The sequence below is a fragment of the Hemitrygon akajei genome, chromosome 18, assembly GCF_048418815.1.
Source record: "Hemitrygon akajei chromosome 18, sHemAka1.3, whole genome shotgun sequence".
NCBI lineage: Eukaryota > Metazoa > Chordata > Chondrichthyes > Myliobatiformes > Dasyatidae > Hemitrygon > Hemitrygon akajei.
Window position 1 is genome coordinate 20,213,640 of NC_133141.1, and position 26,812 is coordinate 20,240,451.

A 26,812-nucleotide genomic window follows, 5' to 3' on the forward strand; every position below is an offset into this window, starting at 1 on the left:
CCGCATCCAATGAAGAACCTAGTAATTGCCGCCTTAAATACACCCAATGACCTGGCCTCCACAACTGTTTGTGATAACAGATTCCACAGATTCACCATCCTCTGGCTAAAGAAATTTCTGTACATCACTGTTTTAGATGGATGCCCCTCTATCCTGAGTCTGTGCCCTCCTGTCCAAGACTCTCCCACCATGGGAAACATCCTTTCCACATCTACTCTGTCTAGGCTTTTCAACATTCGAAAGGTTTCAATCAGATTCTCCCTCATCCTTCTAAATTCCAGTGAGTACGGACCCAGAGCCATCAAACATTCCTCATATGATGACCCTTTCATTCCCAGAATCATCCTTGTGAACCTCTTCTGGACACTTTCCAATGCCAGCACATCTTTTCTGAGAAGAGGAGCTCAAAAGTGTTCACGATACTCAAGGTGAGGCCTCACCAGTGCCTTATAAAGCCACAGCATCACATCCTTGCTCTTATATTCTAGACCTCTTGAAGTGAATGCTAACATTGTATTTGCCTTCCTCATCACCGATTCAACCCGCAAGTTAACCTTTCGAGTGTTCTGCACAAGGACTCCAAGTCCCTTGGCATCTCAGGTTTTTGGATTTTCTCACCATTTAGAAAATAATCTGCTCATTTATTTCTACTACCAAGTGCATGACCATACACTTCCCAACACTGTATTTCAGTTGCCACATTCTTGCCCATTCTCCTAATCTGACCAAACCCTTCTGCAGCCCACCTGTTTCATCAACACTATCTGCCCCTCCACCAATCTTGGCAAAAAAGCCATCTATTCCATCATCTAAATCACTGATATGCAGCATAAAAAGAAGTGGTTCCAGCATCAACCCCTGCGGAACACCACTAGTCACTGGCAGCCAACCAGAAAAGGATCCTTTTATTCCCACTTGCTGCCTCCTACCAATCAGTCAATGCTCTCACCATTCCAGTAACTTTCCTGTAATACCATGGATTCTTAACTTGGTAAGCATCTTCATGTGTGGCACCTTGTCAAAAGGCCATCTGAAAGTTCAAATTTACAACATCCACTGCATCTCCTTTATCTAGCTTACATGTAATCTCCTCAAAGAATTCCAGCAGGTTTATCAGGAAAGTTTGTCCCTTTAAGGAAACCATGCTGACGTTGTCCTATCTTGTCCTGTGTCACCAAGTACTCCACAACCTCATCCATAACAACTGACACCAACATCTTCGCAACCACTGAGTTCAGGCTAACTGGTCTATAATTTCCTTTCTGCTGCCTTCCTCCTTTCTTAAAAGAGTGGAGTGACATTTGCAATTTTCCAGTCCTCTGGCACCATGCCAGAGTCCAATGATTTTTGAAAGATCATTTCTAATGCTTCCACAACCTCTATCACTACCTCTTTCAGAACCCTAGGGTGCAGTTCATCTGGCCCAGGTGACTTATGTACCTTTAGGTCTTTCAGCTTTTTGAGGACCTTCTCTCTTGTAACAGTAACTGCACCCACTCTTCTTCCCTCACACACTACAGGCATACTGCTAGTGTCTTCCACAGTGAGAACGGATGTAAAATTCTCATTTAGTTCATCTGTCATCTCCTTGTCCCCATTATTACTTCTCTATCCTCATTTTCTAGCGGTCCTATATCCACCTCATCTCTCAAGTTTTTTTACATACTTGAAAAAGCTTTTACTATCCACTTTGATATTGTTTGTTAGCTTGCTTTCATATTTTATCCTTTCTCTCCTAATGATTCTTTTAGTTGCTCTCTGTAGGTTTTTAAAAGCTTCCTAATCCTCTATCTTCTCACTAATTTTTGCATTATTGTATGCTCTCTCTTTTGCTTTTACACTAACTTTGACTTCCCTGGTCAGTCACGGTTGTACTATTTTGCCGTTTAAGTATTTCTTCATTTTTGGAATACATCTATCCTGCACCTTCCTCATTTTTCTGAGAAACTCACACCATTGCTGCTCTGCTGACATCCCTGCCATCATTTCCTTCCAATTTACTTTGGGCAACTCCTCTCACATATCACTGTAATTTCCCTTACTCCACTGAAATACTGCTACGTCAGACTTTACTGCATTCGGGAAGTAAAATCAAAAAGGGTAGCAAATTCATGACTCAGTGTTATATCTCAATGCACAGAGTATAAGAAATAGGGTGGATGATCTTGTTGTACTATTACAGATTGTCAGATATGATGTGGCCATCACTGAATCATGGTTGAGGATGGTTGTAGTTGGGAGCTTCAACCCCCCTTCAGCAACCAAGAACCTATCAATCTTTGCCTTAAATGCCCCCAATGACTTGGCCTCCACAACCCTCTGTGGCAATGAATTCCACAGATTCACCACCCTCTGGCTCAACAAATTCCTCCTCATCTCTGATCTAAAGGGATGTCCCTTTATTCTGATACTGTATCCTGGGATGCTAAACTTCACTACTAATGGAAACATCCTCTCCTTGTCCACTCTATCCAGGCCTTTCAGCACCTGGTAGGATTCAAAGAGATTTCCCAACCCTCCACACACTTCTCGCTTCTAAATGAAGGGTCTTGGCCTGAAATATCGATTGCTTACTTTTTCCCATAGATGCTGCCTGGCTTGCTGAGTTCCTCCAGCATTTTGTGTGTGCTGCTCCTCACACCTTTTCATTGCCGGGATCATTCTTGTAAACCTCCGCTGGGCCCTCTCCAGGGCCAACACATCCTTCTTTGGAAATGGGGCCCCAAAGTGTCCTCTGCATTTCCTATGAGGGTTCCCACTGACTCTGTTCCAACCACCCCTTCACAAACTTCACTGGCAAAGGCAACCAGATTCTTTAACTCACTTCTCGGGATCTTCAAACCAGACAGCTGTGTGGTGTGATGTGAGTGGGGCCCTTTTCTGTAGCTTATTCTGCACTCTTACCTCTTTCCAAAAGCTTCACCTTACTAGCTGCTCACCAGCGAGTTGCTCTGCTAATGTGATACGGTCAAATCTAATCCTGCTCTGGGGAGACAAGTTCAGATGCTGGAATCTGGAGTAACAGTCTGTTGTTGGAACTCAAGTGGGTTGAGCACCCTTGGTGAGAGGGAGAAGAATTGCCAGTGTTCTGGGTCAAAACCCTGCATTAGGACTTTCCTCTCACAGATTCTACTCAGCTTGCTGAGTTCCACCAGCATATCATCTGCTGCTATTGCTGTAGTCAGACAAAAATACACATCACAGTCACATACACACACATCAGTCATAAGCAGACAAATATGCACCGACATAAACGTACATCGACACACACAAATGCATACAGAGCACGCATTTTAGAGTTTAGAGACTAGCCTGGGGCCCAGTTCAATGACAGAACACAAGCCCCATCAAAAAAGATGCATTGAAACCTATCAAATATTGAAAGGCCTAGATAGAGTGGATGTTGAGAGGATGTTTCCCAGAGTAGGGGAGTCTAGGACCAGAGGAAACAACCTCAGAATACAAGGACTTCCCTTTAGATCAGAGGTGAGGAGGAATTTCTTTAGCCAGAGGGTGGAATTCATTGGCACAGACAACTGTGGAGGCCGTCATTGGGAATATTTAAAGCAGAGGCAATTGATTAATACAAGCGTCAAAGGTCATGGGGAGAAGGCAAAAGAATGAGGTTGAAAAGAATAATAAAACAGCCATGATGGAATGGCAGGGCAGACTTGATGGGCTGAATGGACTAATTCTGCTCTTATGCCTTATGGTATTAACATGGTAATGGGAAAGTAGGCAGAGGGGTATTGGGACTGCTGCTCTTGCACAGGGTTGTACGGAGAAGCGGGGCCTGAGGAAGGGGCACTCAGCATGTGCACAAATCACCTTCTCTGGTGCCCAGTTTGTGAAACGACAGAAATCTCACACACACACACACACACACACACACACACACACACACACACACACACACACACACACACACACACACACACACACACACACACACACACACACACACACACACACACACACACACACACACACACACACACACACACACACACACCTCTCTTACATCACTGCTGGGGCTAAGTGAGCCAGGTCACCATCCCCAATGGCATTGCCCACTGAAAGGACAGCAGTCGTTCAATAAGACCGCTCAATAGTAATAGATACTGGGCTTCGCAGCAATGGTAAGAAAATGGGGAGGGGAGGTAATTATTGTTAAACTGCTGGAAGTGGTCAACCTGTGCGCCCAGCGCTGTATCACAAGTGCAAGAGTGTGCCCTTACCTTTGCCATCTGGGCTTGTACCCCACTGGACTTCAGCGCAGACACTGCCTTCTGTGCAGCCGCGGGACTATCGAAATCCACAAACCCATAGCCTTGAAAAAAAATCCAACAGGGTCAATACAGTGTTAAATCAGACCCGAGCAATCATTCCTACCATATCAAGCATTCAAAAAGAGAAGGGGATGCTGTCAACGCTGGCTCAAAGCGTCAGCGCGCGCCAAGCCCAAGAAACCACCCACGCAGTAGCTCCCAGACCCCACTGCTCTCTCACCACAGAGGGCGGCCCTGAAGGGACGGCAGGAGCGACATTTGCGCGGGCTGTGAGTGTGCACGGGCAGGTGGGTGGCCTTGCTTCAAGCACTGGGCTTGCGGCCTTGCTGTTGTCCTGTCTGATACCCGCACCCTCGACTTAAGCTCATGCAGAACTCAGCTCACTGGTCAGTGGCTCCCACTCAGGCAGACACCAATAAGTGGAGCGGAGATTCATTAAATTCACCTCCCTACCAGGTTTGCACCACGTAAGGTGTATAGACAGACCTTCGTGACCGAACATGGCAGGGATCGATCCCGGTGTATACACTCGTGTGCAGTGCTGCCCCAGACCCAGTGGGAATGGGGACCAGCCACTCATCCTGCGTCGTTCCAAAGCCCCGGCCGCACTCACTCCCAAACAACAACAACTTGCACTTACATAGCGCCTTTAGCGTGCAGAAGCCTTCTGAGGGGCTTCACGTGAGCGTAATCAGACCAAAATTGACACCAAGCCTTGCGTTCGGACGAGCGGCTAAAAGGTCGACCAGCGAAGGAGTGTTGAAGGAACGTTTACAAGAAGAATGTGTGGGGCAAGGAGGCAGAGAGGTTCAGAGAATGCATTCTGGAGCTTAGGGCCCAGACTGCTGATGGCACAGCCCAAAGATGGAAGCTCATCAGTGCTTAAAGCTGCTTCTAGGTAGATACAGGGGAGTGGATAAAACCAGGTTCTGTCTGGAAGAATGAAAGCTCTAAACATGGCCATCCTCGGCCCACTCTCCAACTGCAACAGCCTAGAGGTGGGACTTATGTTACCAGTTACCTTTGACCTTGCTCATTTCTGACCTCATCAAACCCTCAGTGTTGAATAATTTGGTCAAAATGCCAGAAGCTTTAGCACAAGAGAGGCATCAGTCAATCAGAGCATGTTTTCCTTTGATTCGTGCCTGTTATAAGGTTCCTGAACAGCTCAAATGGGTAAGTAGATTCCTGGTGCACATCTCAGACTAGGAAGCATAAACTACCTCAAAGAATGCAATCACAGGTCTACGCTTAACCGTACACACCCTTGAGCTAAGGACAGAACAGCAGCATTGGATTCAGCATCGAACTGTTCCTGGTGGCTCGATTGTCACATGATCACTTCATAGTTGGAAGATTGTGAATTCAAATCCCATTCCAGCGACCAGCACAAAAATCTGGGCTGATTCTCCACATTGGAGCCATTGCTATTTGAGGTGGTGTCTTTTGAAAGAGATTCTCAGGGAGGGAATTCCAGAGTACAGGAGCTCGGGAATTGAAGGCATGGCTGTTAATATTGGGAACTGGTGGCAGGAGGTCAGAGGAGCAGAAACTATTGTGTATTAGGGTACGGACAGCATTTTTTCTGTGTCACAGGAGGCCATTCAGCCCATAAAATCTCTCAGATCTATTCTATCAATCCCATATTTCCCTGTGACCTGTTCTCTCTTACATTTCCAGCCACTCCCTCAGGATTCTACCACTCACCTACACACAACATAAAGCAACCTGTAAACCCACCGACTCTGCACATCATCGGGATGTGGGAAAAAAACCAAACAACCCGGGAGGGGGGGGGGGGGTGGATCCCATGTGTTCGCAGGGAGACTGTGCAAACTCCACACACAGACAACGCCAAAGGCCGGGGTTGAACCTGGGTCTCTGGAGCTGCAAGGAAGCTCAGCCGCCATGACATCTAGTTTTGGCTAAGCCAAATGCGGGAATTGAATGAGGTCAGTCACCCTCTCGAGCCTGTCCCACAATTCAACTAGATCACATCATATTGGGCATTCACCTGCGCCTACCCACTTTGACCTCTGACCCAACAGCAACCCGTTGGTCTCAGTGAAAGCGTCTTCAGGCAATCCCTCTGTCTCACCTGAAGGTGAAGCACTCCCACAGTATCACACAGGAGCTCAACTCTCTGAGGAAGGGAACTGTTTTCACCTTTCTCTCACCCCAATCAAATCCTGCTGAGGTAGGTCTTGTATGTCAATTAAGAGCAGAACTGCTCATATTATTATCTAAGAACGTATTTACTGAAATCCTTTGCTGTGGGAAGAGCTTACTTTTATGTGGTGAACGACACTAAGAATGTTATTTGCAATGTGTTTATTCCTTTGTGTATTTTTATTATGAATACAAGTTTATTTTTGAAATAAAAAGAATCAAATCCTATAATTATCTGAACACCTCAATTAGGCTGTGCTTTGTAAAGGATTTCAAACTGAGTGCTCATAATGGAGCCCCTTTAGGATAGCCACAATGGCGGAGCATACAGAGCTGCTGCCTGACAGCTCCACAGACCCGGGTTCAACCCCGACCTTGGGTTTTCTCAGTGTGGGGTCTGCGCACTTTTCCTGTGATTGGATGGGCTTGCCCCCAAGGTGTTCCAGTTTCCCCCCATGCTGGTTGTCGGGTTGTAAATTGGTGTGAGTGAAGGGTAGAGCCTGGGGGGGGGGGGGGGTGATAGGAGTGCAGGGGCAACAAAACGGGATCAGTGCACAGTAAATGGCTAGCTGATGGTCGGCATGGACTCGGTGGGCTGAGGGCCTGCTTCTGCGCTGTATCTCTGCATGACAGAGTAGGGAACAGGGACGGACTCAGGAGAAGATTGGAATGGTTCAGTTGGGAAGTAATCAAGGTGTGGGAGGGGGATTTCAGTATTAGGTGGACGGACACAGGTCACTGCAAAAGAGGGAACTGGGCGTTGAACTCAGCTGGGGGCTGAATATAATATGCAAAGGATCCGGATGCCATTCTGGTGTTTATCGCTGAGGCTCACACTGCATTATATTGCTGTTTCCACTTCTTGTGGCCAGAGGTCCTTGGTGTGGGATCACTAAATGTGATGGTGGTGGGCAGGATGATGAGTACACACACACTCTTAGTGGAACCCTAGCCAAGACTACTCTGGACTATAGGGGCAAGAGTCAAATCCACTACCTTCCCATGGAAGACAAGTTCAAAATAAGATGAATGGAGAGGGACACCAATTTATCTCAGTTGCAGAATTTCAGAATCACACAGTCCCTTCAGCTCACCAGCCATCATCACCATCCCCTTACACTAACCCTACATTGATCCAATTTTATTCTCAACCACTCACCCCCAGATTCTACCACTCAATGCACTCCAGGGGCAATTAACAACGGCTAATTAACCTCCTGACCCGCACATCTTTGGGATGTGGGAGGAAAGCAGAGCACTTGGTGGTCACAGAGGGTATGTGAAAACTTGAAACACAGAGCACCGGAGGTCAGGGTCGAACCCGGGTCTCTGTCACGGTGAGGCAGCTGCTCTACCTGCTGCACCACTGGGAAGGGGTTAACTTGGCAAAAGCCCCTGCCTCTATCCCTGAAATGGCCTAGCCTGTATTTAAAATAGAAGAAGCACAATCTCTGGCTGCTCTTGACTCAGAGGGTCTTCTGTTTAATGATGCTCACCGCCAACTCTACTGGAGTAAGCTTGGTCATTGCAGGGATGACTGTGTAACGGTTGCCATCTCTGGCTGAATCAAGATTCTAGCAGCTCAAATGGAAGCCTCCAGCCTCCTTGCATGATCAAACAGCCTCCTTCCCCAACTTCAACAACTCCCAGAAAAACAAAGACGGACTTGCATTACTGTAGCGCCTTTGAAGCCCACTTTCAGGATGTTTTGCAGCATTTTCAGCCGTTGCAGGAAGCACTCATCTGCGCAAAAGCAAGATTCCAAAAAGATAAATGCGATTTTGACCGAATGACCTGTTTGGTGGGGGGTAACCAGCAGCCTCCCTGGGCCCATGGATGAGCTACCTTGAAATAGCGCCGTGGAATCTTTTTATATCTGTCAGAGAGCAAGCAGTGGAAGACAGCACTGGGAACAAAGTTTGTGCTTCCTCAGTTCTGCACTGGAGCATCCGCCAAGGTTAATGTGCTTCTCTTAAGTAATTGCAAGAGCATTCAAATGGATAGCAAAAACTTTCTTTTGCTCCTCAGCCGTGCCGCGAAGAACAATCATCAGCTTTTGGAGTCTTCAAGGCAATCCAGAAGGTACAACCATTCCTAATCAGCATAATGTCTCACCATGCCATTTACCCTGGGAGCCATGGGGATACATTACGTGGCTGTGGTGCCCTTGGGTCACCGTTGCCACAGCAACACATCAGCTACAACAGAATACTGTGTCCCCTGGTACAGATTTAAAGCTTGTATCTCAGACAATCAGGTGAGCAATCTCACTGAAACGATAAGCAGTGCAGTTGGCTCTGCAGCAGTCTCACATTATACCCAAATGGCAGCATAGGCACCAGGATTCAATCTGCCTTGCATCTACATAGCTTTGTCTTTGCAAATGCACCATGCCTGATAGAATCCCCATCAACAGGAGTCTGCTTGCCGAGTATTTCCGTGACTGGCGGTCAGGAAATCCCCCCAAGGCACCCAAGGTTGCTTAACAACAACAACTTGCGCTGATACGGCATCCCACTTACAGACTGAAACACATAGAGAGTGCCAATCTGACAGGGCCTACACTGAGCCAGAAAGGGGTTGTACAAAGACGCAGGTTTTCAGAAGAGTCGGAGAGACATGTTGGGGAGGGAAGGCACCCCTCCCATGGCAAACAAACCCTGGACCAAAGGAGCAAAGGACTGAGGCTGCCACTGGATTGGCAACTCAGTGTCCCTTTCTAATCCTGTGGGAGGGCAAGGCTTTCTTCCTAAGACTATGAGATGGGGTCTCCTGGGGCTGTGGGTTGGCAAGTTGGCAGGAATACATTATATACATCAGGTGGTGGTGCCTGTAGTTTACTTTCACTGCTACCCTTCTGCTGGCCACTTTATAAAGCCTATAAACATTATCCTTCTGACCTGGCTGCATGCAATGTGAGCCCAGCCAAGTGCCCAGGTCATCCCCAATGGCACAGAAACTTCTCAACACCTCCCTCTCACTGCTTGAAAAGACAACTTAAATCCTAATGGCTGTCCCCATGACCAACTCTATCCTTTCCGACCCGAACCACTTCTGTCTGCCATGTACACAATACAGGTTCATTATTGGAGAACAATGCGTGGATCACATCACTCTCCCCTACACTCACCCAGATGCAGCCCTCAACCCCAACCTATGCCAACTCAGCGCTCTGATACGTATGATTGTTTTTATGAATGCACATTCTCCCCACCTGTCAAGGGATTTTGAGTCTTTTCCATAAACATTTAATTCCATATTTCCTTCGGCCCATTGAGTTTCTTAGCGCAATTCCATACCCCGCTAATTTCACTGTAACCTACTCTCCCCCACATTCCCATCAACTCATCCCACCCTCCCAGACTCTACCACTCATTTACAAACTAGGAATATTTTACAGCGCCCGATTAATCCACGGACCCTCTGGGATGTAGGAGGGAACAGGACCACCTGGTGGAAACAGCGTCGAGTTCAGGATCAAACCTGGGACCACAGCGCCTTGGGGCAGCAGCTCTGCCGGCTGTATCTCTTCCTCTGAAGGTCCCATCAGGCTGCACATGAGGGTGCTACAATCCTTTACCATTAGTGAGTGCCTCCATTTGCTACTTATGCATTTGTGGGGCGTAAGCAACACAGGCACGAGCAGTGTTTATTGCCCTTGAGAAGGCGGGAGATGAGCCGCCATCTTGAACCACTCTGGTGAAGGGGCTCCTACACAGTGCTGTTAGGGAGGGAGTTCCAAGATTCAGACCCAGTGATATATATAGATGGTGGTATATTCCAAGTGGTGATGGCATGTGACTTGAAGGGGAACCTGCAGGTGGCGGTGTTCCCCTGCAACAGCTGCCCTCAGCCTTCCCCTATGAAAAGGCTGGAGCAAGGAACAATCGTCTGGAGGAACGTAGTGGGTCGTGCAGCATCTGTGGGAGGAAAAGAACCATTGACGTTTCGGGTCAGAATCACGCACTTGTCTCCTGCAGCCGGTTTGCCTGGGAGGTGCTGCTGGAGTAGGGTTGGGGAGTAACTGGGGTGCATGCTCCACCACGCTGCTGGGGAATGAGGTGTCAATCATGCAATCTGCTTTCTTCAGGATGGCATTATTGGGGCAAATGAAGAGCTTTGGGATGCTAGGCGGTGAGTCACTTACTGCAGGATACCAAGCTTTTGACAAGGGGTATTTATGTTGCTGGACTGGTTAAATTTCAGGTCAATAGTGACCCCTCAGGATGTCGAGAGTGGGGAACTAGGTGATGGGTATGCCAATGTATGTTAAGGGTTGGTAGGTAGACACTCTCTTGTTGGAGAGTCTTTGCCTCCCACTGTTATGGTGCCAACATTACCTTCCCTTTGACAGTACATGTCTCAAAGTTGCCCACACCAATTGACCTTATTCATGGCACAGAAGAGCAGCCCTATTGCCTACCATCCCAGCGGCCATGTAGGAGGGTCTAGGATCCGAGGGCACAGCCTCGGAGTAAAGGGGCACCCCTTTAAACCTGCGATGAGGAGAATTTCTTCAGCCAGAGGATGGTGAATCTGTGGAAATCGTTGTCCTGGAGGCCAAGTCAAGGGGTGTATTTAAGACAGAGATTGATAGGTTCTCAATTGGTAACATTAGGGTTATGGGGAGAAGGCGGAAGAATGGGGCTGAGAATTACAGAGCAGACTCAATGGGCTAGATGGCCAAATTCTTCTTGTATACCTTAAGAGCGCAGAAGAAGGGAGAATTTGCATTTCCACGGCACCTTCCATGGCCTCTGGAGATCCCAATGCAGGTAACAAAGTGCAGTCATTGCTGTGAAGTAGAAAATAGGCTGGGTTGACCAAGGGCCTCTGAAGCCTTCCATGACAGACAAGAGCTGCTGTCTCTGGCCCTGGAATCCATCAACTGACCCAAAGGATACGGAGATACAAGATGCAGCTTGACACACATTCTCAGCTCCAGAGGTGAGAAGGACCATCCAATGAACAGTCTTCAGATTTGCAACATGCCATTGGGACACAGCTCTCACCTCTCTGATCAACTGGGTTCTGACTCTTCTTGCTGCTGTGGGTTTCCAGGGGGATGATGATGTCAGCACGGTGGCGTTAACTTGACACCTCTGCTGAATTAGCAAGTCGTCCAAAAAAATTCAGAGATCCTTGTCCATCATACCATCCAATCCCCAAATGCCTTCTTCCTTCTCACTAGGGACCTAAGGCAAGGCCAATATTGAGGCAAGCTCCAGTGGTGCTGTGTTTCTCTGTTCAACAATTTAAAATGGATGCCGTATCAAGACCAGGAGTCCCACAACTAAGGCCATGCCATTCATGCCCCAAGATCAATTAAGAAATCTACTGTTAAAGGTCTAATTTTGGAGAAGGAGTCTTGTTTCTCCCTTCGTACACAGTGGACGAAGGCAAAAAGAAACACTTGCATTTCTGTAGCACTACACTCAACCACAGAACAACAGAAATTTTTCAAGTTACTGAGGTACTCTGGGTGTGCAGAAATGAGGAAATGCCACAGATAACATCATGACCTGGTAACTGGATTCAGTGGTTATGCAAGAAAACAGGAGCAACAGACCACTTGGCTCCTTGAGCATATTCTTCCATCCAATGATTGCTTTGTGCCAGGTTTTAACTCCTCGTCTTTCTGTAATCCTCAACATTTTATCTAAGCCCCTTTTAAATACCCTTAATGATCTATCCTCCAATACCTTCTGAGAATTCCAAAGATTTGCTGCCCTCCGTGAGAAGGAACATTGACATAGTTTGGTTTTAAATGATTTGCCCCTATATCTGATTCTCCTCCTTCAAGATTCCCTGGATCAAGGAAATATTTTGTCAAGCCCTCTTCAATAAGATCACTCACTCTTCCTTTTAAACTTCGAAGAATATATTCTGCCTTGCCTCTCTTGATAGGTCATCCCTCTCATTACACTGGAAAATCCCCTTTGGACTGCCTCCAATATTCTTTCATTGGTAAGGAAAAAGGGAGAACACAGCACAGGAACAGGCCATATAGCTCAACAGATCTGTGCAGTCAATTGGTTGAGAGGATTGGTTGCCAAGGCCACCAGAGAAGCCTCTATATTTTACAATATATACTGCACTGTGGGATCATTGACTGGCCAGGTCTTAGCATCTGAAAGCCAGTGCCATATTAAGAGCCTCAACATGGAATTTTGTGCTTTTACAGCTAGACTGGGAATTGAACCTACAACCTACAAAAGGCAAGAGTGCTACCACATGACCATACCTTTGTTTAATGACCTTCTAAGAACAAACCTGCTTGCCTTCTCAACATAGTTTTACACCTCAGTGTTTGTTATCACACCTGCTTGACTCTGCTTCAGTGAGCCATCTCAGAGGTCAGAGGTCACCTAGCTGGCAACCGTGCCCATAAGATGCCATGTTTGGAAGGAGCATTCAATTTGGGCAAAACAAGGGAGAAATTTTGAAATATGAAACAGACACAAAAAGAGACTTTTTTTTTGCTTAGGAGACAGCATCCTCCAGAAAGTTTTGTCCAAACCAGTAGATGGGGCAAGGACATCGCCCTTCCCGCATGTATCACTTCAGATTTAAGCTCAGGGCATTGTTCCGAAGTGCAGCATTTTCACAGGAATCTCCTGCTGTGACAGGATTTACTATTTTCTTTAAAAGTTCATCCCAAGAGGCAAGTTACTAATTCCAGGCCTCCAGCTATCTAGCTTCACCAGGCGACAAAAAGCGGAACATTTGAGGAATCAGTTTGTCATTTTTAATATTTACTACAAAAAAAAGTTGCAGAGCGCCTAGTGGAATAATTCTGTGACATAAATAGTGGGAATATCCCAAGTTCCATTGCAATGGACTGTGTCCCGTTGGCCAGATCAGGAAATGCAGGGCAATATTGTTTGGCTAAGCACAGCAGGGCAGTGAAGCGCTTGTGAGAATAATTGCGGGAGACTGCCCCCCCTCAATCTTCATTATCATTAGGGGCATGTTTGTCCATACTACTCTGCATGCATGAATTGCTGCAGGATGAGGTGACGGCTGTGCTCCATGCATTGGCTGAGCTCATACTTCACCCTAAAGCTCTGCTCTGGCTTAAGGAACTGCTGAGGCTGCGCCAGACACAAGAGCCTCAGAAGTGAGAGGGCAAGCACAGTAGCACCAGTGGTTAGCGCAATGCTTTGCAGCGCCAGCTGTAAGACCGTGGTTTGATTCCTGCCACTGTAAGGAGTTTGTACCTTCTCCCTGTGAACATGTTGGTTCCCGCATCACAAAGACATACGGTTATGGCTAGTGAGTTTTGGGCATGTTATGTTGGCGTTGGAAACGTAGCGACACCTTCGGACTGCTCCCAAGCACAACCCTCGCTGATCTGACGTGGTGCAAACGATGCATTGCACTGTATGTTTTGATGTATATGTGTGAAATAAAACTAATCTTTGATCTTTAATCTTTTCTGTTGGACTATGACATAAAATGCTCACCCCGTGCTATCTCAGCGAATGGCAGAAGAGGCTCTGTAGGCTGTGGTCTCTTTCTGTACTCGCATGATGACAGGCAGACATGCTTGATGATATCCACTCATGCAAATGTATAACATATGTGCACAAATGCAGCTGGACCCACAAACACATCTACAAAGTTTGCATATTGACACGCACGTACAGGTGCACCCATACTTGCGCCATAGTTAAGCGTGGACGTACGTGGAGAGGGCATATTTACACGTGCAAACGCACATCAGCAGGCTTATTGGCATGTAGATGGTTAGAGAGGAACTGCATGTTCCCCATATGAATGGCAGGTTGAATGAAAGAGACCACAAGAGACCGCAGATGCTGGAATCTGGAGCAACAAATCATCTTCTGGAGGACTGATGCAGGGTTTTGACCTGAAACGTCGGCATTTCCTTTCCTACCCACAAATGCTGCAGATTGTTTGAAAGGCCTCCATAGTCCAGGAGAGGAGAGGGACAGACTGTTGGGGTGGAGTCTTGCTCACATGGACTGCTGATCAAAGAAGCCTCTGGCCGCCATGTGGCTGCCTGAAAAATTGCTTCCATCCTTTCAGAATCCAGTACCGAGAGAAACAACAACAAGGCAAGTCTTCGAGAGGCCAAGATTAATGTTCCACATCTCACTGATGGGTTGGTATTCATGGGGCGGAGGCAGCCAGGCCGAGCCAATCCCAGCTTAGGTCTTTTGATCCCTAAGCGGGACAACCGGTCTCGGTGCTCGGTGCTCCTGGGCAGGACAGGAGATGAATATGGCAGTATTGCATGCCTGCTTCTCTGTGTCTCATGCTTATGTGCTCGTGCACGTACGTATGTGCATGCCTAAACGTCTGAGTCTGTGTTTGCCATTGTGCATGTCTATGAGTGGAAGTAAGTTTGTCTGCATTTGTTATAAACTTGCCTGGATGAATGACATCAATCACATGTGGCTATGTACATGCATAGTCATATGTGACAACATGCAAGCTATCCAGACCGAGTGCATCCAAGCTCAGGAATCAACTGTGTGCCTGACCATATGCCATTATGTATATTGACACCCGTCATGCATTCCAACATTATAATGTAATGTGTGCATACACACTGCAATTGGCATGCATACTTCTGTGATTGCTAACATTTACATGTCTCCTCATGACATTAAGTATGCATTGCTGTGTATGTGCATGCATGCATGTCTGCAAGTATGTGCACAATTTTATGTTTGCATGCTCACATGTATGTAAAGTTACACAGATCAACATAGGTACATGAATATGTGTACCTACAGTGGAAAATTAATGCATGCTTACAAAGATGCGCATTGATATACGTGGTCCATTTGTGTGTCTGTTAATGTGGGATATGCCTCTATGCACATCAATTTGTGAATCAATTATTGTATATGACTATATGCACTCAGTGACCACTTCTTAGGTACACTTGTACACCTGCTCATTAATACAAATATCTAATCAGCCAATCACGTGGCAGCAACTCAGTGCATAAAAGCATGCAGACATGGTCAAGAGATTCATTTGTTGTTCAGACAAAACATCAGAATGGGAAAAAATGTGATTTGAGTGACTTTGGCCAGGGAATGATTGTTGGTACCAGATGATGTGCTTTGAGAATCTCAGAAACTGCTGATCTCCTGGGATATTCATACACAATGGTCTCTAGAGTTTACAGAGAATGGTGTGAAAAACAAAAAAAATCCAGTGAGTGGCAGTTCTCTGGGTGAAAATGCCTTGTTAATGAGAAAGGTCAGAGGAGAATGGCCAGAGTGGTTCAAGCTGACAGGAGGGCGACAGTAACTCAAATGACCAGGTATTACAACAGTGGTTTGGAGAAGAGTATCTTTGAACGCACAACATGTGGATGGGCTACGGAAGTAGAAGACCATGAATATACACTCAGTGGCCACTTTGTTAGGTACAGGAGATTCCTGATAAAGTGGCTTCTGAGTGTATGGGTGTACATATCCCTGCATGTATATCCATGGTTATGTCTGTGTGTGTGTTCAAGTGCCAATTACCTCGGACTGTGCCCGGACCAGTACTTGAAGAATAGCCGATCAGGTGAGGTGACTGTGATGAGCTCCCCTTCCCACTGAAGCAAAGCAGCAAGACAGCACAGTCAGAACAGGGAACAGTGAGGTCCGATCCGGAAAGAGAGGGGTAAGAAAAGCCGCTGAGGAAAATGAAAGATGGAAATCAAACAAGATCAGCAGTGCGTGCAGCTGGAGGGAAATCCACCTCCATTACCGAGGAGACGAAAAGTGGAAACTGACGGCTGTGAAATTAATGACAGCGAGCTGGGGCTTCATTTCCTGGTCAGGACACTGTTCCACTTTCCCTGAAGTCATGTTACAAAATGACTCTTAGCAAACCAAAACCCCACTGAACAAGGCAGTGGCTGATAAAACACGATAGCATTTACAATTAATATTAAAACATGCCAGTCTGTGGTCCTTGGAATAGCTAGGGGGAGGAATGTAAACTCTATACGTGAAAGGCAAAAGCAGCAGTTGTAAATTAAAAGGCCATCTTCTCGAAAAAATACTTTATTAAAATCTGTCAGAGAGGAGATTAATAAAAAAATTAGTGCTGTTTTTGCAAGGAAGAGGCAACGGAACAAAATGACAATGGTCAGGGGGCATTCGGTCCATTATGCCCGTGTCAGCTCTTTGTTAGAGAGTCATCCTTCATCTGCACAGTCTCTCAAGTTTTAAGTTCAGAGAGAGGAGGAAGAGGATAATCAGATTTTTCCTGTGTGCTGGTTTACGAGAAGGGTCAAGGGTAAAGCCCGCTATAATTGGGTAGATGGGACACAGAAGTGCCATGGCGCAAGAAAGACTGAGCTTCAGAACTGCTGGCAACTTTGAAACAGATGTAAATGGCCAGTGCTGTGCAGTCTGTTGTCACTGGAATTGACCGCCCATTTCAGCATGGATGTCGTGAGTAGCTGGGTTTTCATCAGCATACTTTAGCTCCGCAATAAATTTAAGGTCATGATCAGCTAAGAGCCAAGACAGAATGCAGGCCCAGTGTCCAAGTTACACACAAGGGAAAGTCAAAGAATGCCAAAGTACATATGAATCATCCAAACTGGCATTTAGATTTTTGAGTACATTGATGATTGATCATATTCTTATGTTGTACTCTGTCTCCGAGAGTACAGGCAGGCAAGTCAACTGTGAGGGCATTGTGACTGGCCTCCTCCTCAATGTCTACTCCTGGCATTGGTGAAAAGGATCCCAGGGTGGTGGTGGTGGTGGTGGTAGTGGGGGGGGGGGGGGGGGATGGTGGGAGCGTGGTGGGATAAATCTGAGCCAAGCAGGCTCAGATTTCACATTCTGATTTACTTTAGTTAGTTTGGGAAGCAATAAGTCAGGCCCTTTGCTTCTGATGAGACAGCCTAGCTGGGGAAGTCTGATGCAAGCCCTGGACAGGATTCTGCATGATTGCCATGCCAAATAACGACATACCTCTCACTTTGGTAGAGTGACACATTAAAGGATGGGAAAACTGAGTCATGGTCTTTAAAAGCAAAAGCTGGTTGCTTAGTTCTGAAAATATGCACAGCTGCCAATATTTAACATTTCAATCATAAGTTGTACTTCTTGTTTAACACAAAAATACGGTGAACACGACCATGTCAAAATAAGTGTGCTCGCTTTGGGAATTTGCAAAGGAAACCGAGAGGTCATTTGCCCTGCCCAGCCATTTCAAGCTGACATCAGAGGAGAGGCAATGTCAGTACACGGGGCCAATCGATGGGGTGGAGGACAGATCTAGTGGCTCCTCCCACGGTGATGATTTGCAGGACATTTTAGTGGGAAGGTTGCTGGCTTCTAACGGTGATGAAAAACGAACCCAAGGGGCAGGTGATTCAAACTGCTGCAACTTTATTTGGGTTTGTCTTTGCGCATTATAGATTGTTAAAAAAGGCCCCTTCCATCAGCCTTGGAGGTGGATCTAACTCTGAATTTGGCCTGCCAATCTCAACAGGAAATATTGTTGGAAGAACACCGAGTTCTAAGGGTATAAATACTCTCACAGATGCTGGTACATGTTTCAGACAGCCTCATTGCACTCTCTCTCCCCCTCCCTCCCTCCCCCTTTCTCTCTCTCTCTTTCACACCTTCTCTCTCTCTCTCTCTCTCTCTCTCTCTCTCTCTCTCTCTCTCTCTCTCTCTCTCTCTCTCTCTCTCTTCTCTCTCTCTCTCTCTCTCCTCCTCCTCCTCTCCTTCCACAACACAGCTGTGCAGCTGGGACCTCCCTTGTGTTCCACGGATGGCTGGAATCCCAGGAATGCGGAATGTGCTTTTGATTCAAATGATATGCCTTTGGAAGTAGGTTCGGTGAACATCTTAAACCCGCGCTTAGTTGAGGGGGAAGGGTGGAGTTGACAGGACTGCTTTCAGCAGGCGGTGGGGAGTGAGGGGAAGGGGGATATTTTATGGTGAAAAGGGGGGCTTCCCTTTTACCTCTCGATGAAGACCCCTCCCACAACCACAGGCTGCAATCGTGGCACTGTCTGCTCTATGGGCTGTCTGCCAGCTCCCCAATGGAACTGGAGTCCAATCCAGCTCTCCCGGCAATCAGTACAAACTCCTGAGCAATTTTCCTTCCAACTGGTTGCAAGGGAGTAAAGGTCATGGCCTGTGCCCTACTCCCACTGGCTGAAAAGTAAGCATTAACCAGTTCGGGTCTGAGATACTCTCAACAAACATCTCTCCTATGAAAGGGAGGGCCATAGACATACAAACCAATTGGTAAGTGTGAGACACTTCCAATCTTTGCTGCTCTGACTCCTCGCCTTTCCTTTTGTTCAAATTCCCTCCACAGCTTCACTCAATCTCCCTCTGAAATCCAGTCTTGGCCTCTTCCACTCCTACTCCACCTCAGCCCAATTTCAATCGTCCCGCCATTCGCGGCTGTAGTCCTTTACAACTCTGAGCTCCTTCCTCCAAACCTCTCCTGTGCTTTTTTGGGGGGTTTTAATCAATCACTCCTCAAAACCATTGCCTTTGGCTGAGAGTTTGCTCGCCTGCCCTGATGGCTCGGTGTCAAATTTGGTTTCCGATTACATTCCTGTGAAGCACCTGTTAAAGGCACAATATAAATGCAAGTTGTTGTTGTTAACACATCCAAAAACAAGGCATTTCAAAATGAACAGTTTTACACTGTTAGTTCATCACCAGGTAATTTCAACCAATTAGCAAATAACATAAATCATTCATTAAATAGTTGTTTGAAATGATGTCATCGAACAGTCCAGTCTTGATACAGTTGCCAGAGCACGCCTGTAATGTTTGCAGCCACAGCATGGTATCTCCTTCTTATGAATCCAGACTGATTCTGTTACATGGTGAAACGTGCCCGTAAAACCAAATTACAGTGTTACTCTCTTGTTTTCACATCATTCCTGAACAGCACTTATTCCCGCAGTCAGAAAAACAATAGGAGCACCTTGACACCAAATCCCCCACTGCAATCGCAGCTCCCTCCTTCCTCGCTCCTGCCTGCTACCTCTGGTCATCCGGCATTAAGATGCCGACACTGGGAATGAGAGGGGTAAACTGTTCTGGCGGGTGAGGTGGTGGGGGTGGGGTGAAAGTGCCTGGCTGGATCTGGCTGGATGTTCACACACTGTAGAAATGGAGTCTCCTACCTTTGCACTTGTTGGTTGTCTTGTCCAGAATGGCTTTTGTGGAAACTATTTTACCATACCTGTTAAGAAGTAAAAAAGAAAGTTAGAGACTGTAAAAATGTTGATGCAGCATCTCAAGTTGGCATGAGGCCCATCCATTTTGGAAGCTAACTCCGCAATCCAGGCATGGTCTCTCCGGTGGAGATGTCCTCAGTGTGGCTCAGTGGGTAGCACCTTCACCTTTGAGACAGAAGGTTGAAGTTCAAATCTTATTCCAGATGCTCAATTACAAGAAAAAGCCTGATTCTTCACTGAGAGCAAAGTAGACTCTTTTCAGGATGAGACAGTAAACTGTGGTCCCATCTGTATGCTCCCTGTGGTCCCTCAACCAATATCATGCAAACTATTTATCTCAGTGTTACGCAGTTCCCATTATATAGCAGTAAGCCCGCTGTTTTACAGTACCAGTAATTGGCAGGTTGGAGTTCAATTCCTGCTGCTATCTGTAAGGAGTTTGTACGTTCTCCCTGTAACCACATGGGTTTCCTCCGGGTGCTCTGGTTTCCTCCCACAGTCCGAAGATGTACAGGTTAGGATTAGTAAATTGTGGGCATGCTATGTTGGCATCGGAAGCATGATGATACTTGCAGTCTGCCCCAGCATGTCCTTGGACTGTGTTGGTAGTTGGTGCAAACTGCACCTTTCACTGTATTTTCCAATATTTCGATATATATGTAATAAATAAAGTTAATCTTTATCTTTCTTACATCCAATTTTACATTGCATGAAATATTGCCAACCCTCTACATACCCATTCCCTTTCCTTGTTTCCACAGAAATAACATTCACTCCAAAAGTGTCAGGCAATAACCCTCTCCGATAAGAGGGAGCATATCCTCCTACCATTAACTCTCTCTCCGAAGAAAAAAGAGAGAGAGGGAGGGAGAGCATATTCATCTAACCCTAACCCTCTCCAATAAGAGAGCATATCCTCTTATCCCTTACATTCAGTGGCATGACCAACACTGAGTCCTCCATCATTAATGTCCTGGGGGTCACCACTGATCAGAACCCTTCAAATGGACCAGGGTGAGCAGGTTGGGTTTCCTGTGGGAAGTTAGATTCATACAGCACGGAAACAGGCCCTGCAGCACAAATGGTCAGTGATGAAGATGTTCATCCAAGCTAGTCCTATTTGCCCACAACTGACTCATGTTCTTCAAAACCTTTCCTACCCATGCATCTGTTATTAAAGAACCAGCCTCAAACACTTCCTCTAACAGCTTGTTCCATAAAACCGAACGGCCAAATAGCTTAATTCTGCTCCTGTGTCTTTATGATCTTATGGTCTAAAACCACTAACCTCTGGTTGGAAAAAGCTGCCCCTCAGGTACCTATTAAATCTCTCCACTTTCGCCTTAAGCCTATACCCTCTAGTTCTTGATTCTCCAACCCTGAGAAAAAGACTGTGTATATTTACCCTATCTATGCCCCTCATGATTTTACACATCTCTATAAGATCACCCATCATCCTCCTGCCCTCCAATGAATAAAATCCGAACCTGGCCAAACTCAGGTTGTCACTCCTGGCAACATCCTTGTAAATTTCATCTGCATTGTTTCCAGCTTAATGGCATCATAGCAGGGTGACCAAAACCTGATTTGCCTCTTGACACCTCAGGGTTTTTCCAACAACTCAAGAGGGTGATGGGACACTCTGAACTTTCTTGGATGGTGCAGCTCCAACAACACAGAAGAAGCTCAAGACTACTCTGGACAAAGCTGCCCACTTGACTGACATCCCATACACCACCCTAAATGCTCTCTCCCTCCACCACTGTCGCACAGTGGCTGCAGTATTCACCGTCTACAGAATGCACTGCACTTACTCATGCCGGCTATGCCAACTGCATGTGGTCCAATTTCTCTTGACCCACATGCAATCACTGTTCCTTTCTTCGTGGCTGGCTCCTGTGTGACCCGTATAACTATCGATGTCCCAAATATGTTCCACAAGCACGATGACACAGAGCCAAAAACAGGAGGAGCCTGTGAACTCTACGGTGAAATATCCACTGGCACAGATCAACATTTGAAAATGTGCCCACCACAATGTACTGTATGTACATAAACTGGTGACACACTTAAAGAGAAAGGCTTTTTGCTTATTCAATAGAGTGACCTCCTCCCTCGAAATTAAGGTATCTCCAGATGATTTCAGATTTAGGTTCAGATCACAGATTATTTTACAGTTATATACACCAGGGTGCAATTAAATTCCTGGCTCACGTGAAGTTCACAGAGTAAACAGTGTACACGGTCACAACAAATGCAACAATAAGCACAAAAACATTGGCCTTCATAGATCAATGTATTGAGTACAGGAAATGGGATGCTATGTTGAAGTTGTATGAGACATTGGTGAGACCTAACTTGGAGCACTGTGTGCAGTTTTGATCATCTACCTACAGGAAAGATGTAATTAAAGTTGAAAGAGTACAGAGAAAATTTACAAGGATGTTGCCGGGTCCGGAGGACTGAAGTTATAAGGAAGGATTTAAGTAGGTTTGAACTTTATTCCTTGGAACGTAGAAGATTGAGAGGAGATGTGATAGAAGTATATGTAATTATGAGGGGTATAGGGTAAATGCAAGCAGGCTTTTTCCACTGAGATTGTGTGGGACTTCAACTAGAGGTTATGGGTTAAGGGTGAAAGGTAAAAAGTTTAAGGGGAACATGAGGGGAAACATCTTCTCTCAGAGGATGTTGAGAGTGTGGGACGAGCTGCCAGTGCAAGTGGTGCATGCGAGCTCGATTTCAACATTTAAGCAATGTTTGGTTAGGTACATGGATGGTAGGGGTGTGGAGGGCTATAGTCCTGGTGCAGGTCGATGGGAATAGGCATTTTAAATGGTTTGGCGCAGATTAGATGGGGCAAAGTGCCTGTTTTTGTGCTGTCCTTTTCTATGACTATATGGTGCAAAATATAGCAGTGCATGTCTGAGGTAGGGCAAAAAAAACCCACTGAAGTGACAATAAAAGAGGTAGAGCATAGAGACTGAGAATGTGACAGTAGCACCAGGAAAGGGATGTGAGAGGTGATTGGGGAAGAAGTTGTTCTTGAGTCTGATCGTCCTAGCTTTCAAAGTTCTGTATTATCTCTGGAAAGCAGAAGAGAGAAAGGGGATTCCTGACATGTCTATGTAAAAGTGATCAACCACATCATACCTGGCAGGAGAATGAAAAACAGAGTGAGTTAAAAGGCACAGTACCAGAAAAGCCACATTAAGTTCTTACTAAATTCTGTCTTTGATGTAGGATTCCCCAAGGTATTGGGGGAAGAGACTACTATCAGTCTTGATCCCATTCACATCACATCTCCAGCAGCTTGCTGTAAATGACGTAAACCTATTTTCTGCTTTGCTCTCCTAGTTGTGTGCTCTTCCAGAGCATTTCAAGACATTGGCTTATCGAGGTCATACAAAGCAAAAAGCGATAAAAGAATGCAGTTCACAGTTACTGAGAAGGTGAAATGCAGGTAGACAAGCAACATGTTTCGATGAAATAGATTGTGGATCAAGAATTTGTCTTCATCATCGAGAAAGTTCCAGGGTTTTGATCCAGTGACAGTGAAGGAACAGGGATATATTTTCAAGTTAGGAGGGTGGCTTAGAGGGAAATTTCCATCTGGTGGTGTTCCCTGTGTGTCTCCTTCTGGCAGGTAGAGGGGGTGGGTTTGGAAGATGCTGCCAAAGAAATCTGTGAAATTGTCCCATTTTGGCAAGGAAGACTGAACAGCATATCATCTAAATGGTGGGAGATTGCAGAGCTCAGAGATGCAGAGGAATGGTCTGTTTGAACGAATGTTGCTCAAAAGACTGGTATGCTGGTGCAACAAGCGATTTGGAAAGTGAACAGTATCTTGGTAAGTCAACAAATTGGTTTATGATTGTCACATGTACTGAGGTACAATGAAAAACTTGTCTGTCATATCTTCCACGCAGATCAGTTCATTACAACAGTACATTAAGGTAGTACAAGGCAAAACAATAGCAGAATACAGAATGAAGTATTACAGTTACAAAGAAAATGCAGTGAGGATTAACAGTATGGTGCATAGTCACAACGAGGCGGATTTCGAGGTCAAGTGTCCGCATTATTGTACAATAGTCTTATGATAGTAGGGTGGAAGCTGTCCTTGAGCCTGATGTTAAGTGTTTTCAGGCTTTTATTGCATATTGTGAAGGAATGAATGTTATTCTATATTGCAAGGAAAATTCAATTCAATGTGAAAAGGTTAAACTTCAGTTATATTGGACACTGATAAGATTAGATCTGGTCTTCTGATTTATGCACTGGAAGCAGTTCAGAAAAGCTTTACTAGACTAATATCTGGAACATGCTAGGTTTGTATCCAACAGAGTTTATAAGAGGGTGGACTTAACTGAAGCATCTAAGATCCTGAGGATGGATGTGCAGAGAATGTTTCCTGTTGTGAGAGGAGCTTAGAAATAAGGAGTTGCCCCTTTCAGAGATAAGGTATTTCCTTCTCCCCACCCCCCTCAGGGGCTGAGGTGTCTTTGAAACTTGCCTCCTCAAAGGGCAGTGGAAGCAAAGGTCACTGACACTTTTTAAGGAAGAGGTGGATAGAACCTTGTGAAGCAAAGATTTGCGAGGTTACTAAGGTAAGCGAGAATGGAGAAATGAGACTAAAGTTGGATTAACCATGACTGCATTTGGTGTCAGGGCAGGTTGAAGGCTCCTGCTCCTGATTTGGGTGCCTATTTTTGCTGGCTAAGCTATTTTAAAAGATATGGAGGCACTATAGGTGGATAGGGTTTAAGTACAGTATATATCAGAAATCAGAATATGTCATGAAATTTGCTCTATTTTGGCAACAGTACAACACAAACCATAACATATTATAAGTTACAATAAATAAATAAATTGTGCAAAAGAGAAATAGTTTGTGGACCATTCAGAAATGTGATGGTGGAGGGGAAAAAGCTGTTCCTAAAATGTTGCGTATAGGTCTTCATGCCCCTGTACTTCCTCACTAATGGTACGAATGAGAAGAAGGCACATTCCAGACAGTGAGGGTCCTTAGTGATGGATGCTGCCTTCTTGAGGCACTGCCTCTTGAAGATGACCTCGATGGTGGGGAGGGTTGTGCCCATGATGGGTCTGACTGAGACTACAATCCACTGTAACCTCTTTCAATCCTGCATATTGGAGCTTCCATACCAGGCTGTGATACAATCAGTCCGAATGCTAGAGTCTTACCAAATCTCCTCAAATTTACTGAATCTCCTCAAACTCCTAATGAAGTAAAACCTATGGTGCGTCTTCTTCGTGGTTGCATCAATGTGTTGGGCCCAGGACAGATCCTCTGAGATGCTGACGCCCAGATATATCAGCATTATTTGGCTGTGGGCTGTGATTACATGGATTCTCAATCCAGTTCTCAGCTCAGTATGGGCATTGTCCTGTTCTGATGAAAAGTTGGCATCTACAAGAAGGCAATATGCTTCAAGAAAAAAAAACTCCACCTCTTGGCCATGCCATCTTCTCGCAGCTACCATCAGGCAGGAGGTATAGAAGCCTGAAGTCCCACACCACCAGGTTCGGAACACCCACTTCCCTTCAACCATTTGGTTCTTGAACCCACCTGCACAACCCTAATCACTACCTCAGTAAAGCAACACTATGATCACTCTACACTACAAAGGACTGTTTATTGTTCTAATTGTGGTCTTTCTTGTAAAAATTCTGTCTGATTTATATTTATGATTTTCTCGTGAATGTGGTGCTGTTGCAAGTCAGTTTTTCATCGCACCTGTGCACACGTGTACTTTGCATCTGATGATAAAGTTGACTTCAACTTTGACATATCTCTCCCCCTCTCCTCAAAGAAGAACAGAAGTGAAGCTACCTGAACAAGTTCCCAACCTTGTTTATGCCATGGACCAACACCATTAAGCAAGAGGGTCTGTGGACCCCAGGTTGGGAACCCCTGCTTTAGGGCGAAAATGGAGATGCGATGGTTCCTGTGGCATGCTGAGTCAACCTAATCCAATAGGGGCATCACTGCAAAGGACAGCATTTATTGCCCATTCCATAATTTCCCTTGAACAGGCGGGGGTGAAGAGCCTTCTTGATCCACTGCAGTCCTTCTGGGGAAGGTGCTGTTGGGGAGGGAGTTCCTGGACTTAGACCCAGTGATGATGAAGAAGCGGTGATACAGTTCCAGGTCAGCGGGATTGTTGCCACAGGAATGAAGGCACCATCTTCTCCCGCTCCTCTAACATTCCTTAATCCAAATGCTGCACATATTAAAGCTTAAGCAAGAGAAGGGGGGAAAAAAAGCAGAAAATACTGGAAGCACACCACTAGTCCATGAGAAGGCCAGTTCCAAAGGTTGCCTCACAAGATGCTGACTGACAAGATGGCATGTCTCCAGTAGTTTCCCACTACAACTATTGGGAAGGAGGTACAGGAGCCTTAAGTTCCACACCACCAGGTTCAGGAACAATTATAATCCTACAGCCATCAGGCTGCTGAGTTGGTGTGGATAACTTCACTCACCTTAACACTGAACTGATTCTACAACCTACAGACTCACTTTCAAGGGCTCTTTATAACTTATGCTCTCAGTATTATTTTTATTTGTACAGTTTGTCTTCATTTGCACCTTGGTTGTTTGTCAGCCTCTGTCTGTTCTTGTAGTTTTTCATAAATTCTATTGTTTCTCTTTTTTCCCCCCTTGTAAATGCCTGCAAGTAAATGAATCTCAAGTACACGGTAACATATATGTACTTTGATGATAAATTTACTTTCAACTTTGAACGTTTTACCTCACTGTTTCCTCAGCACACACAAACTCTTCAATTCCAACAGTCTTTGTTCTACTGTACTGGAACTGAGAGCTGAAAGGGCTTCAAATTTCACTGTTGTGGGACAGGGACTTTGTCAGCTTCAGCCCAAAGCCCACTGCAGCTCCTGCAGAGATTTCGAAGGGCGGCCAACATATGCACAGCAAGCTTCCACAAACCACAGGTGACTCATTTCCTTACATTGACCAGTCCACCAGGGAGCTGCCGTGGGTCTTTCGTGACTGCCTTGAGGAGGTACGCATGGGTCACAGTTCAGTTAGGATTTCGTGGAAAAAGTGACCCTGATCTACACCGTAGCACTCAATGGACAACTGTGGGTGGACGGGTGG

The 26,812-nt window shown here is 45.8% G+C and overlaps 1 protein-coding gene across 7 annotated transcripts in view; it reads right to left on the reverse strand.

The window, feature by feature from the left end:
* The window catches only part of LOC140741173 (RNA-binding motif, single-stranded-interacting protein 2-like), a 221,574-nt gene that overhangs the window by 63,746 nt on the left and 131,016 nt on the right, over positions 1-26,812 (reverse strand). For all 7 annotated transcript variants that reach the window (XM_073071035.1, XM_073071034.1, XM_073071037.1 and 4 more), the window contains exons 3-4: positions 19,612-19,670; positions 4,239-4,330 (exon numbers count right to left, since the gene is read on the reverse strand). In XM_073071035.1, the coding sequence (XP_072927136.1) occupies positions 4,239-4,330; positions 19,612-19,670 (151 nt within the window). The remainder of the gene's footprint in view (positions 1-4,238; positions 4,331-19,611; positions 19,671-26,812) is intronic.